Here is a 15,747-nt window from a genome sequence, read left to right as displayed (position 1 = left end):
TTTTACAGTGGAGCATAGACCTGGCACTGATCATGGCAATGCAGATGGGCTCTCCAGGTATTTCCACTTAGAGCAAGAAGACTCACCTGGTCAAGGTTAGTTTATTGTCCCAAAGTTTGGGGGGGGTGTCATGTAGGAGAGTAGGGTCTGCAATCCTATGATCCAGATTTTTTGCTTTTGTTTCACTGGTTGACTTTCTCTGGCTGTGGGCCTGCTAATCAGACCCACAGCCTAGCTGTTCTCTCACTAAATTACAACGTGTACCTTAGGTGCATTTACCAATTGGTACTGGGCCACCTTATCAGACCCTGTAACTCAGGGCATAGGTGTACCCAGGGCCTACCAGGGGCTGCAGCATGTATTATGCCACCCCTGGCTGGCCATCTAAATCTGACACAACTGGCTGCACGACAGCTGGGGCAAGGTGGTGTAATCACCCTTTGCTGTAGATATAGTATACCTATATCTAACCCTAAAATGGACACTGATTCCTATCAGTCACTCCTATGGCAGGCCTTGACAATCCTGAAGGCAGAGTGCTTGGAATCGTGTGAGATGGTGCTCTGGCATGAGCTGAGCTTGTTTGCAGCTTGTGGAACCAAGTCCTAATAGCTGTTCCATGATAACGCATACCATATACTCTTAAGTGCATTATAATCCTCGCGGTTAAATGCTATCTTTGGTATCGCTTTATCAAAACATGTTGAGTAAGGTGTCATACGAATTGGAATACTAACCCCTCGCCAATTCTGGCGCCGGGGTTAGCATTCCACCCTTCTAGAGGGACACGACATGTATGTAACTGTGAACCCCGGTTAAAGTTAACTCAAGCCTCCGCATCACAAAATGGATGTTGCCACCACAGACACGAGTCTGACCCCCTGCAGCTGGGAGTCCTTCCAGCGAGGGGAGCTTGGACAAAGGGTTTCCTGTCAGGGGCGGTGCTAGCACCATCCTAGACAGGGTTTTTTGTATCCTGGGTAGGCAGGGCTTTACAGGAAGGTGACTGCAAGTGGCACCCCGGTGCTCACTACGCATCTGCCGGCTAGAACCAGTTCCAGGGGCACACCAGCCCCTGGCCTGGGGAAAGTCCGGCATGGGAGAGGGGTGTAACCACCCCCCTACCTGGTCCCACCCCTAGGGCAGGACCTAGTTGCGTACCCACCCCTTTCTTTAGGATAAAGGCAGGAGCAGGGACCCTTCCAAATTAGATCATCTTTGAATCAAGAAACTACTTTCTACGAAAGGAACTCTCGACTTCTCAAGATTTCTCCCTTGTGGCTAAGGAGTAGTCACCCTGCATCCGCAGGCACCATCTAAGAACTCTGCGGTTTGCTGCACGTCCTTACTCCGGAATCCGACTGCCCAGCTCGACGAGGCCCGGCTTCCCTGGCACCTCTGACCTCTACCTACCTCTACAGCTAAGCTGAGAACCGTAGGTGCGACGAGACCTTGAGGGGCCGGCCATCATCAGAACTGCACGACTTCTATCCAGCACGACCGCCGAGGGATCCTCTGGTGAGTGCTTTGGGGTCCGAGAAGCTCCGACCCTGAGCAGCTCCTGCACCGAAGTCCAGCCCCCCAGCATCCACGAGATCTGCGTGGGGCCCTTCTGCTTTGTGGCTGCTCACCGCGTTGTCTGGCTACTAGCCCGCTGGCTTGTGGCCTTCCCGACGACGACCGACATCACCACGGCTGGTCTGGTTGCTCCAGACTGGCCCTTGCTCCTTTCCAAAAGAGGAGCACCCCGGACCCTCCTGGTCCACTCCAGCGCCATTTTAGGTCCACCGCGTGGGCTTGAATTTGCCAAGACTTGTTGCCCCAATCCTGGGTCCAGCGACGTCAACAGCATCAACCATCGTGGGACAGCTCTCACCTCCATCCTGGTCGCCGACAACGCCTCCTGGTCCGTGAGACTGCAGAGCCCAGCGTCGCCCACTCACCTGGTCGAGGTGACTACGCCCGGTGCCATCCTGGTGCCCACACAATCACTGGCTAGTGATTAAGAACTTGGTCCCCTCTGCTTTCAGGTGTCATCCATCTTCGATCCAGGCTTGGATCACTTCGGACTTCAACACTGGTCGCCTGCCAGCAACTTCTTTCTTCAGGCTCCATAGACTGCAACGAGGATTCCCGACGTCTTTTCAGGGTATACACCTGTTACAACGCAACTTTTACAACTACCTACCATTACAACGCATTGCGCTGGGGGGCGCTCTAGGATAGGGAATATGTTTAATTTACTATCCAACACCTTCCCTGGTGTCCACGGGGACTGTAGTTGGAATAGTAAATTATACTTACCACTACCCAGCACCTCTAAGCGCTATGCGTTGTAATGGTTGCGTTGTAATGGTAGGTAGTTGTAATGGTATGCGTTGTAACGTCATACATCCTCCTTTTCAGACCTATGCAGCTGCAGCCCCTGGGCTAGGTAACTTCGGCATTTCGGTGCCCCAGCATAGCCTCACTATCCAAGGGTCCAGATCCTTTTTCGTTTTCAGCCTAACTAGTCTGATTCGTCCGATATCCTTAACTTTGCTTTTACTAGCCTCCATAGACTTTGTCCCGCATCCCGCGTGAGAGTGCACACTCTGCACCCGAGTCCCTTAGGCCTCCTAGTAATCTGAAGGTTCAGTAACGTAGTCCTAGCGATTCCAAAGCCTATTAGTATAGTACTTACCTGCTAGTAATTTTGCATTCCACTTTCATAGTATATGGTTTTTCGTGCCCCTCGGGCATTTTGTGTAAATTGTGCAACTTAAAGTATTTTCGTAAGAGTTTTGTTGTGTGCTTAGTACCCTGTCCTCATAAAGAGTACAGGGCTGTTGTGATTTAAATAAATACACTGTTTATTTTCATAACACTTGTGTGGTGTCCTTTCACTTGGTGTTCAAGGGGTATATGTGATGGTATAACAGCTGGCTTAACACGCCCTCTAGAGTTTAGCCCGAAGACAGCTTGTATCCATGCTACTAGGATAGCTGGTCTATAAGGTTGACTTACAACCAATCACCATAAGGGTTGTTTGGACTGATACAAAGTGCTCACTAGAATAGTGAACATTATATATCAGGCCAACTTCTCACATTCACTACAAATGCTCACAATGGAGACAGCCTTCTTAGTGGCAACCACATCACTACGCAGGGTAAGTGAACTGCAAGCACTAACGCTACAAGAACCTTGCATCCAAATACACAATGACAAGAGTAGTGATGAGAACGGACCCACACTTTATGCCGAAGGTGGTGTCAATGTTTCACATGAACCAGACAATACAGATACCAAGCTTCTTTCAGAAACCATCCACAAGCGCAGAGAGGGCACTGCACACTCTGGACGCTAGAAGGGCAGTAAGTAATGCATTACATGGAAAGAGCTAAAGAGCACAGGAAAACAAAGCAGTTCTATGTGTCCTTCGCAAGCAGTTTCCTGGGTAGACCAGTAACGAAGGGAACCATCGCACAAACTATACAATTCTGCCACAAACCGGCAGGCCAAGCACAGGAAAATAAAGCAGTTATTTGTCCTTCGCAAGCAGTTTCCTGGGTAGGCCAGTAACAAAGGGCACCATTGTACGATGGATCGCACAAACAATACAATTCTGCCACAAACAGGCAGGTCAAGAACTAACCGAGGGGGCACAAGCCCACTCTACCTGGATAAAGGGAGCAACAATCGCCTTCCTGGCTAACACACCCATTCAGGACATATGCCTGGCGGTTACATGGGCTTCAGTGCACACGTTCACTAAGCACTACTGTGTGGATATACAAATGAACAAGGAAGCACAAGTGGGACAAAGTGCTTCAACATGTATTCAACCACCAACGCTCACCTTCCACCCAGCTGCCACAAACCTAACAAACCGCTACAAAGTCTATGCACAGCATAGTGAATCCAGAAAGATTCACACTGCAAAACGATTCGTTTTTTACTTGTCGGTGTAGTTTTGCAGCTTGAAGATCTTTCTGGATTCCCTAGCGAACCCACCCGCCTCCGCCAGAAGGATGAGGCAGGAGAAGGTGGAAATACAAGGACAGTATACAAACAGACACCTTAAAAGACAAGCAAAAAATAATTTACTTTGAGTAAGAACTAGAAAACATTGCCAAAGGATTCACGAACAGAACACAAACGAGAAAAAAAAATCCGAAGATGGTGCCCAAAGGTGGGAGCTTCCGCAGGAAGTGTGCCAACGTCACATGAAGTACACCAGAAGGTGGGACGTCGACGTCCACCTGGGCTAAAAAAAAAACTAAGATTCCGGACCCAACCAATAAAACAGATGCTTAACACTGTCCACTGAAGCCTTACTGCTCGACCACACTACCACAAATGGAGAGTGAGGTGCTATCTAACTTTACCTCTACCTACCTTTGGGGTTCTCTGTGCACACTATACCTCACTTTTCATATAGTATATAGAGAGCCAGCTTCCTACAATCAACCAACTGCATTTGAACCTGCCTTCTACTGTAAATCACTGCATACTATTTTGCACTGTATTTCACTTACCTTTACCAGGCTTGTTCATAGAAATATTGTTTTATGCAAATTGCTTTGATTTGAGTGTGACATTATTTCTTGCCTGAGTGTGTATATCAAATGCTTAACCCTACCCTCTGAAAGCCTTACTGCTCTCCCACACTAGCACAAATGGAGAGTAAGGTGCAATCTACTTTTACCTCTGCCTACCTTATTTTGGTATAGAATATACAGAGCCAGCTTCCTACATGTATCCCTTGCATCAGGGCCTCTAGATAGACATCAATGACAATAAACACTAGGCTGAAGACTGCTGTTGACCATGGTAACTGTTTGAACCTTGCTGGTTCCTTTGACTGGTAAATTCTTTATCTCTGCAAATCTCAGGTGAATCTAGTTTGTTTTAGTGTCCCTACACACATTAAAAAAAATGCATCGTATTTTTATTAATTGGTGTCGAATTCCTGGAGTTGGTTCTTAAATTGCTCAAGTGCTGTTTAAATGCTTCACCTTTGTTCAAGCCTGACTGTTCAAAGCCTCATTTAAGTAAGGGTTTGACAAACTAAGCCTGACTGACCCTAATCGAGTGGGTAGCGTATTGCACGGTGAGGTCTGGAAACTACACCATATAATACATCCCATTTTCTCACAATTACTGACTCTGTTGGCATCCTTGGAATTACTCCAGGATTGAAGCTTTCTCCGGTACATAAAAGCCGAAGATCCCTCAAGGTTTTATTTGAGGAGGTACGACATACCTTACAATCCTTCGCCTGATCCTCTGGATAGAGGCAGTATATGCAGTCTTTATGAGGTCATCTGTGTAGTCTGTTTTTTTTTTTCTATCCTCGTCAGCCATGGTAGAAACATAAGGAACTTCAAATAAGAGGAGACTTCCTAGCGCAACGTGTGGTAGAAAATCTGAGGAGCAAGAGGTTCTCTCAGGAGGGTTCCAGAGGGTGAGGAGCTCTGATTGGTTCAGAGAAAAGTTTGGTTCTTTTTACATAACAAGTGTTATGGGTTGCAAAAGAAAAATGGGCCTAGGCCTCTTTCAGTTTTCTATACTGCTTAGCGTTGCTTTTTCATGTACCGGAGACTCCCGTCTCGACGACTGGGAAGGATTCAGGCATGTGAATCTATGAAAGCGTCCAATACTGGAGAACTACAGTTACAGGTAAGTAACTTGTTTTCTTCTGTCTTCAAAGCAACTGTGGCTGGAGCACTGTGATGCATGATGGTGTTGAGAATCCCAGCAATATTGTGGGTTTTCCTGGTATTTAATGACCAAGCATGAGAATTGCCTAAGAGCTTGGTGAAATGACTATGCTCTTTGGGGATAAAACTGTCATTTTTGTGGCAATAAGCTGGACTTTGTTAATCTCTATTTATCCAAAAAGGAGAGTATGTATGTCCTGTTAATGTCTGTAGTCCACGGGTCGCCAACCTTTTGAGTAACCGCTACTAAATGTTCAATGGAAATCATCCTGAGCTACTAATGCTATTAGTGTTTTTACATATCAAAAAATTTAATTAGTTACCACCCTATGAGAGGTTACCAGCTATGATCACCACAGTTCAGGCTTTTAAATACCTCTACATGGGTAATACATAACCACACCTGCAATGTCCCAGGCACCAAGGTAATATTAGCAACGTAATATTAGTAATAAGTCTCCCAATGGCGCATGCTGTATTTAAATATCATGTAAACACTACTTAAATTTGATACACATATATTAATTCAACCAAGTAAAAGCTGCTAATTTCAGTAGGCTGGCTGCACACAGCTGCTCAATGTGACACTCCTTAGTGATTGCAATAGTTTTTAAAAGTTTTTTTTGTTTCTTGTAAAGGAAATAATTTTGTACCTCCTGTGCTGGGTTGATGAGTGACTACTCCTCATGACACCGAAGTGTTTCTGAACACGGTAGCAGTGTCCCTTTTGCTCTAGTTGTGGTTTTGGAAAAGTTAGGCAGCATGCAGATGTAGTTACGGGGCTACTGTGGTAAAGTAAATGTAATATTCTGTGCTATTGCAGGCAAGTAATATCAATTTTAAATTCTATTTTAAAGGGGTAGTCCGCGTTTTTGTGTGCCTGCAAAATGGGTTGTTAAACTTAAGACTAAAGTAAAACCTTTGCATGTTTTTCCACAGTTTTTCTCCCCACTAAATCCTATAAGAATTCACATTGATATTGGAGCTGATGGAAGGGCAAGTGGCGAAGCTGATGTGGAGTTTGCAACACATGAAGATGCTGTAGCTGCTATGTCTAAGGATAAGAGCAATATGCGTATGTTGCACATTGTTTCATTAAGGTTTCTGTGAAATTGGTGATGGAAACTAGGATATGTTTGGAGTGAACTGATACAAAAAATACTGTCTTTTTCTTGGCATGCAAGCAATGTACACATTTTCCAACATTTTCTGGCTAAGTTTAAATGGTGGAAAGGATTCATGAAATTCCAGTATCTTGAGCGCAAAAAAACACATGTACCAAGAACCAAACACTCACATGAAAATGCTATGTTAGTTCCCACAAGACCCAATGGGTGCTGCTTGTGTTCTGCATATTTTTTACAAGATTTTCCTGTGGCAGTGGTACGCAGTGCAGTCACTCATGTTTTGGATTGATATTTATTTTCAAACTGTACGGCAAATTTACTTCTCTTCCAGAGTGTCCATCTCTGAATTGTCCTACCCAGGGGTTTTTTTTGTTAGTAGTGTAAACCTAGGCAAAAGGCAGCAGAGTGCTGTACATGGTGCATAAAGCCAACAAGGGATCTAGGTAGCTGGTTTGTCGGTGGTTACAGCATTGTGGTGTAGTAGTCTTTAGAGCTGTCTTAATCTTTCTATATTCAAGCAGCATTGGGCAGTCTTGATGAATACAGAGTGTAGGAAGCCAACTGTATATAGTATACCACTTGCAATATTAAGAAATAGACCCCCAATATTGTAGGGGCGTATCTGCTCTTGTAGATCTGCCCAGAGCAGGGATATAGTGCACCCTGTCTTGTTATTTAGTGCTAGCTGGCATGGCACACAGGCAGTGTGCCATGTCGACTTTGTCATTTTGTTTGCGCCATGCATGCTGCAGTAGCAGTTACTAGGGACTTACAGGGACCCTCCCTTTGAGAGAGGTGAAAGGGGAAATTCCTGTTAGACTATTGGGTGTGGAGCGATATGCCCAAATAGTTTCCATTAAGACAGAGTTGACTGATGTCCCCATAACTTCTACTCTCTGAAGGCATTCTTTGACCATACGGTTGATCCGCTCTACAAGCCCATTTGCACGGGGACAATACAGTGCTGTCTTGTGAATGCCAGAACTAGTGTTTTCTGAAGTGAGTTGTACCCCATTGTCAGTGACCAAAGTGTCTTGTATACCCTCATCACAAAAAACCCTTCCAAGAATTGTGTGACTACTTTCGTGTCAATCTGATGTTCACATTTATACACCACCCAACGAGTGTGGTAGTCCAATACTAAAATGAATAGTTAATTTAAACTTCATGTTCAGAGGACCAATTATGTCAAGGGCCAATTCGGTCCAAGGCCTGTTCGGAACCACCACTGGGGACAGTAGTGGTTTGCGAGTTTGAATCTGGTCACTGCGACTAAAATCTAAACTGTTCTTCACAACATTCTCCGTCATATCATCCATGCCTGGCCACCAGTAGTGCAAGCAAATTTTGTTCTTGGTGAGGCCCACATGAGCCAGTTCTACTATTCTCTTAGGTTCTCAGGAGGAACCACCTTCTCTCCAAGGCAAACCATACCGTCTTAAATATTCAACTCAAGCCTTATGTCCCAGTACTTACACAGATTTGCCGGAACAACACTTTTGGTAGCAGGCCAACCATTTCTGATTAACTCTTTGAGCCCATTTCAGTATCAACTTGCACAGCCTTGTCCCATTCTTCCTTGTTCAAACATGTAGTATGACACCACAATCATCTGAAACAGTATTGCATTCACCCATTGGTGGTGAACGGCATAAGAAATCGGCAACAATGTTTTGTGAACCTGGCCCGTATTTAACACTGAAATTGTATCCTTCAAGCCCCAGAATCCATCTGGCTATTCTGGGGGTGGTGCTATTATATTCTTTTATTGTAAACGCAAACATTAGAGGTTTGTGGTCAGTCTTTACAGTAAATGGAATACCCCACAGGAAAAAAACGAAAATGTTTGATTGCCCAATAGCAGGCAAGTGCCTCTCTTTCCACTTCGGAGGTATTACATTCCGCGCCCTTAAGGGCACAGGAGGCAAATGCGACTATCTGTTCTTTACCGTCATCAACCTAGGTGAGGCTAGCTCCTAGGCCTGTCACTGGCATCAGTGCGAAGAATAGTGGGTTTCGTGGGTTCTAATCTTCCCAGAGATTGGGCTGAAATGATGCATCCTTTTACAGCCTTAAAGGCATCATAACAGTTGTCAGACCATACAAAGGGAGTTCTGAATTTGAGTAAACCCCACAGGGGTTCAACTATGGAAGCATACTTTCTCACAGATTTGGCGTAGAATTCGGACAGACCCTAAAATGACTTGAGCTCTTGAACGCAGGTGGGGGCAGCTGTCTCGAATGGCCTTTACCAGGTCTAATTTGGGTCTGATACCATCCCCAGAAATGGTGTGCCCAAGGTATTCAACGGATCACACTCCAATGCAACATTTTTCCTTTTTGAAAGAGGCCAGCTTTTCCCAAATTGGATAGCTTTCTGAGAGTGGAATTATGTTCCTCCTGGTCCTTCCCGAATATGAGTATATCATCCTGGAAACAGAGGGTTCTGGGAAGATCTTTTAGAACGTGCTGCATTATCCTCAGGAATTGGAATGCTCCCCGGGGAGTAACAAAAGAGGTTTAGTGACGCGAGTTTGGGTGCAGCTCTACCTGGTGGTAGGCAGAGGACAAATCCAGGACGCTGAAACAACTGGCACCTTTGAGGGTGAGCACCTTGTGTATGCGGGGCAGGGGGTGCCTATCCACCAAGATGTTCTCATTAAGATCCCCGAGGTCCACACACAGCCTGATTTCTTTACTAGAAGCTTTGGTGGTGAGAACAATAACCCAAGTTCAGTGCAAAGGGGGGGGGGGACTAGCATAGTGTGTGGTATGGGTCTGACTTTGTGTGCTACCAGCTTGGTGTTAGATTTTACCTTTATGGAATGTTAGTAGTCATTAAAAACCCAAATCATCAGAAACGTGGATAATTTCTTGCATACTTCCATCTTTGGCTGAAGAAAAAAGTTTGCGTCTTCGGATGTTGATAGCGACATGTCCTCTGGCACTCGAGGCCCAGGTCTCCTGAGGGTCAGCCTTTAATGTGATGTGGATTTGTATAGCGCACTACCACTCCAAGGAGCATCTTGGCGCTTTTAACTCACACAGCTGAGAGCTGGTTACAGCTACCCTGTCCCCCTCCTCGACCCTCCTCCCTAAGAAACGCCGGTTCACATTCGTACTCTGCATACTGAGTCCGCCAGGCTATAGATCATGTTTTTAAGAGATTGCCTAAATTTCAGTTCAGAGGTGATCGCGCGAAGCTGGTGGGGTAATTTATTCCATGCCCTAGCTCCTATTACAGCCAGGGATTTTCCTCCCTTAGTGGCCAGTCTGAATTTAGGGACAATCATAAGGTTGGCTGTAGCGGATCTAAGTTCGCGGGAGGGGTAGTATCGCCTGATATTTTTGTGAAGGTACAATGGGCCTTGCCTATGGGAAGCCCTATAGGCGATTGTCAAGACCTTAAACAGAATACGCTTTTGAATTGGGAGCCAGTGAAGAGCATCCAGTGCAGCAGAGGCCGAGGATTTTCTCGCCTCATGGGAACAGTCCAGCCCGAACTGCCAAGCCATGCCTTCCCTGGACCGGAAACAAGCTTCCTTGGACCGGTTTCTGGCATTACAGCCAGGCTTGCTTGAATCCAGTGGCAAAGTGAGCAAGGGACTCACGTCTGAGCATACCCTGCCAACTTATGGCGAACAAAGCGGTACAAAAGAGGGTGGTGATAGATGGAGCATCTGAACCAATCAAACACGTGTGTGTGTGTGTGTGTGTGTGTAGAGATATATATGAGAGACACATACATGTATAAAAAGGTGGGTACATGTCAATATGTATATAATTATAATGAATTCCCCTTTTGAAAATCGACAAGTGTCCCTGCGCGCTCAGCCCCTTAGGCAATATATATTAGACTTATTAAGCAATGAGACAATCGCAAGGCAGAAGGGGAAAAAAATAATCTGGGGGCCTGCACACACACGATGGGTGTTGTAGCCTCACCAGAGGGGTCAGGTTTCGCAACCTCCCACAGCAAAAAAAAAATATATATATATATATATATATAGATATCACTTTCCGAACTCCAACCACTAGATGGCACAATATGCACAGTATTGTAAATCTAGAAGTCTTACGCTGGAAAAATGTTATTACAGGCAAGTAAGATTTAGGCTCCACTATGGACTCAAACAAAGGAAGAGCATTTCCTTCGGAGGAGAGACTTTCTTCGATGCAGCAGAAATGCTAAGCTCTTCTCCAGACAGCTCATCCAACGGTCCGGCAAGTGGCATCTCTGCTAGTATCAATGGCTTCTTGCATATTTCTTATTCCCAATGCCAGACTGAGAATGAGACCTTTGCAGCAAGATCTAGAGGACCACTTTGGACCAAGCATCAGGCCACTGGAAAGATCGGATTGTGCTTTCTCAAGCAGCAAAGTCATCCATTATGTGGTGGACTCGACCGAAGAATCTTAGTGGAGTCCCCTTCCATCATCCAGTGCCGGCACAGTCCTTGATAACGGATGCATCTCTGCAAGTATGGGGGGCACACATGGGGTGCCTACAAATGCAGGGCCGTTGGTCCATCAAGGAACAGTCCTATCATATAAATGTTAAAACTGCTAGCAGTTCATCTAGCTCTCAAAGCTTTTCAGCCCTTGATCACACCCAACTCTATTCTGGTCCAAACAGACAACCCGACCACCATGTATTACATCAACAAACAGGGTGGTACTTGCTTGTGAGAAGTTGGCCTGATATGCAGTGCTCACTATTCTAGTGATCACTATGTATCAGTCTAAACAACCCTTATTGATGATTGATTGTAAGTCAACCGTAGACCAGCTATCCTAGTAGCATGGACAAGAGCAGTCTTTAGGCTAGACTCTAGAGGGCGTGTTAAGCCAGCTGTTATACCATCACATATACCCCTTGAACACCAAGTGAAAGGACACCACACAAGTTATGAAAATAAAAGTATATTTATTTAGAACACGACAGCCCTGGACTCTTTATGAGGACAGGGCGCTAAGCACAATACAAAGCTCTTAGGAAAATACGCGCTAAGCACAATACAAAGCTCTTAGGAAAATACGCAAAGTCGCACAATTTACACAAATGCCCGGGGGCACGAAAAACCATATACTCTAAATGTGGAATGCGAAATTACTAGCAGGTAAGTACTACTCTAATAGGCTTTAGGATCGCTCGGACTTGACTACTGAACCTTCAGATTACTAGCAGGAGGCCTAGGGAGATCGGGTGCAAAGTGTGCACTCTCATGCGGGACAAAGTCTATGGAGGCTAGATTTCGTAAAGTTAGTGTTATCGGACGAATCAGACTAGGTAGAGCTGAAACGAAAAAGGATCTGGACGTTTGGATAGCAAAGCTATGCTGGAGCACCGAAATGCTGAGGTTACCTAGCCCAGGGGCTGCGGATGCATAGGTCTGGAAAGACGTCGGGAATCCTCGTTGCAGTCTATGGAGCCTGAAAGAAGTTGCTGGCAGGCGACCAGTGTTGAAGTTCGAAGTGATCCAAGCCTGGATCGAAGATGGAAGACACCTGTAAGCAGAGGGGACCAAGTTCTGAATCACTAGCCAGTGATTAAGTGGGCACCAAGATGGCACCGGACGAAGTCACCTCGACCAGGTGAGTGGGCGACGCTGGGCTCTGCAGTCTCACGGACCAGGAGGCGTTGTCGGCGACCAGGATGGAGGTGCGAGCTGTCCCACGATGGTATCTGCTGTCGACGTCGCTGGACCCAGGATTGGGGCAACAAGTCTTGGCAAATGCAAGCCCACGCGGTGGACTTAAAATGGCGTCTGGAGTGGACCAGGAGGATCCGGGGTGCTCCTCTGTTGGAGGGGAGCAAGGGCCAGCCTGGAGCAACCAGACCAGCGGTGTTGTCGTCGTGGAGCGTCGTCAAGAGGGCCACAAGCCAGCAGGCAAGTAGCCGGACAACGCGGTGAGCAGCAAAGAGCCGAAGGGTCCCACGCAGATCTGGTGGATGCTGGGGGGCTGGACTTCGGTGCTGGAGCTGCTCAGGGTCAGGGCTTCTCGAACCCCAAAGCACTCACTCGAGGATCCCTCGGCGGTCGTGCTGGATAACCGTCGTGCAGTTCTGAAGGTGGCCGGTCCCTCGGTCTCGTCACACCCACGGATCTCAGCTGGGCTGATGATGTAGGTAGAGGTCAGAGGTGCCAGGGAAGCCGGGTCTCGTCATGCTGGTCGGTCGGATTCCGGAGGAAGGACGTGCAGCAAACCGCAGTGTTCTTAGATGGTGCCTGCGGGTGCAGGGTGACTACTCCTTAGTCACAAGGGAGAAATCTTGAGAAGAAGTCTTGAGTTCCTTTCGTAGAAAGTAGTTTCAGGATTCAAAGATGATCTAATCTGGAAGGGGGCCCGCTCCTATCTTTATACTAGGAAAAGGGGCTGGCGCGCGACTAGGTCCTGCCCATGGGTGGGACCAGGAAGGGGGGTGGTTACACCCCTCTCCCATGCCGGACTTTCCCCAGCTCAGTGGCTGGTGTGCCCCTGGAACTGGTTCTAGCCGGCAGATGCATAGTGAGCACCGGGGTGCCACTTGCAGTCACCTTCCTGTAAAGCCCTGCCTACCCAGGACACACAAAACCCTGTCTGGGATGGTGCTAGCACCGCCCCTGACAGGAAACCCTTTGTCCAAGCCTCCCTCGCTGGAAGGACTCCCAGCAGCAGGAGGTCAGACTTGTGTCTGTGGTGGCAGCATCCATTTTGTGATGCTGAGGCTCGAGTTAACTTTAACCGGGGTTCACAGTTACATACATGTCGTGTCCCTCTAGAAGGGTGGAATGCTAACCCCGTTGCCAGAATTGGCGAGGGGTTAGTATTCCAATTCGTATGACACCTTACTCGACCTGTTTTGATAAAGCGATACCAGAGTTGGCATATAACCGCGAGGATTATAATGCACTTAAGAGTATATGGTATGCGTTATCATGGAACAGCTATTAGGACTTGGTTCCGCAAGCTGCAAACTGGCTCAGCTCATGCCAGAGCACCATCTCACATGATTCCAAGCACTCTGCCTTCAGGATTGTTAAGGCCTGCCATAGGAGTGACTGATAGGAATCTATGTGTCCATTTTAGGGTTAGATATAGGTATACTATATCTACAGCAAAGGGCGAGTACACCACTTTGCCCCAGCTGTCGTGCAGCCAGTTGTGTCCGATTTAGATGGCCAGCCAGGGGTGGCATAATACATGCTGCAGCCCCTGGTAGGCCCTGGGTACACCTATGCCCTGAGTTACAGGGTCTGATTAGGTGGCCCAGTACCAATTGGATATGTACCTAGGGTACATGGAATCCATTTTACAGAGAGAGCAGTAGGCCTGGGGCCCTGAATAGCAGGGTCCCAGGTCAACTAAGTCGAAAAACCAGCAAAACACCAGGCAAAAAGTTGGAGGTAACCATAGTCAGGTATCCACCTTCCTTCATTGCCTTCGTCTGCTGTCCCTGGAGGCTCAAGCGATCAGGCACTGGCTTCTAACCAGAGGCCTTTCCATCACAGCCGTGCATCTTCCAGGGGAGCAAAACGTGTGAGCGGACTTACTCAGTCGACACTTCGAAGATCAACCAGACTGGGTGCTAAACGACGAGGTGGTGGCTGATATTTTCCATCAATGGGGTCAGCCCTCAATAGATTTGTTTGCAGACGACCAAAACAAAAACTGCCACGCCTTCGCATCCAGGTTCCACCGTCCAGGGACGAGGGGGAATGCGCGTTTGATGGATTGGTCTGGAACATTTGCAGACGCTTTTCCTCCCCTGCCTCTAATCCCGAAGGTGGTGTCCAAGCTCATCTGATCCAACATCACGATCTTGATTGCTCCAGACTGGCCAATTCAGTGGTGGTACCCAACCCAGACCTATTGCAGTTGTCGGTACTCCCCCTTCCTTACCTTTACTTGGCCAAGGCCAGTTTAAAGTATTAATCGATCAGGGTGCATTTGGCGGCCATTACGGCCTACAGAAGGTCTCCCCACTAGCCTTCATTTTCTCAACTGCAGGTGGTTAAGGATTTTCTACATGTGTTGAAGGTGTATCCCCCTGTACGGCCTCCTTTTCCTAGAGTTGAATCTAGTCCCTAGATTGTTGGGTCCTCCTTTTGAACCCATTCATAAAGCCACGTTACAGCACTTGGCATGGAAGACCGCTTACCTAGTGGCAATTAAATCAGCGCGCGAGATTCAAGCGCTGTGTGCGAAAGAGCCATATACTGTTTTTCACTGCTACAGGATAGTATTAAGGACTCACCCTGTCTTTTTTGCCAAAAGTTGTCTGATTTTCATGTTAATCAGACTATCTCACTACGGTCCTTTTTTCCTAATCTCTCTACTCCTGCGGAAAGGTCACTTCATTCCTTAGACCTTAGGAGGGTGCTCAAGTTCTATTTGGAGGGCACAAAGGGCATAAGGAAAACAGATCAATTGTTTATAAATTATGGTGCCATGAGAACGGGTTTCCCATCTTTCAAAAGGTCCATTTCAAGATGGATTGTATCCTGTATTAAATTGGCCTACCAGTTGGCAAATAGACCCCTAATTGGTGTCACCCAAAGCGCATTCCACTAAGGGGAAAGCTGCCACAGTAGCTTCTTCCCTGGGTTGGGTACACACCCTATTCTGCCACTCTTCAGTGGCAGGGGGGCAGGAGTCTGTCCCTGGTTGGCTGGGTCCCCCATCCTCAAGATGGCGGGGGCTCGAGGTTTTGTGTTGACAAAGGTAATCTGAAAAGTAATTAACTGCATTTTACTTAAAAAGCCCATTCAATTGAATGTGCCATATTTGCAATGTGTTGCAAACTGCATTCTTAAGACTAACCAAAACTAGTACAAGTTACACAGCTATTTTGAACTATGTTCATACAAGTAATTTACCACTGAAAGGTATTTCTATTCTTACCTGCACCAGGATTGCTTGGTTCTAGAAAT

General features: G+C 46.9%; 1 protein-coding gene across 2 annotated transcripts in view; it reads left to right on the top strand.

Annotated features, from left to right (window-relative positions):
• Positions 1 to 15,747, top strand: part of HNRNPH3 (heterogeneous nuclear ribonucleoprotein H3) — a 147,660-nt gene that overhangs the window by 33,915 nt on the left and 97,998 nt on the right. For both annotated transcript variants that reach the window (XM_086922158.1, XM_086922157.1), the window contains one exon: positions 6,645 to 6,780. In XM_086922158.1, coding sequence (XP_086778284.1) covers positions 6,645 to 6,780 — 136 coding nt within the window. The remainder of the gene's footprint in view (positions 1 to 6,644; positions 6,781 to 15,747) is intronic.

This window comes from Lissotriton vulgaris, chromosome 5 (assembly GCF_964263255.1).
Source record: "Lissotriton vulgaris chromosome 5, aLisVul1.2, whole genome shotgun sequence".
NCBI classification, from domain to species: Eukaryota; Metazoa; Chordata; class Amphibia; order Caudata; family Salamandridae; genus Lissotriton; species Lissotriton vulgaris.
Note: the sequence above shows the minus strand (reverse complement) of the source record. Positions and strands in the feature narration are given on the sequence as shown.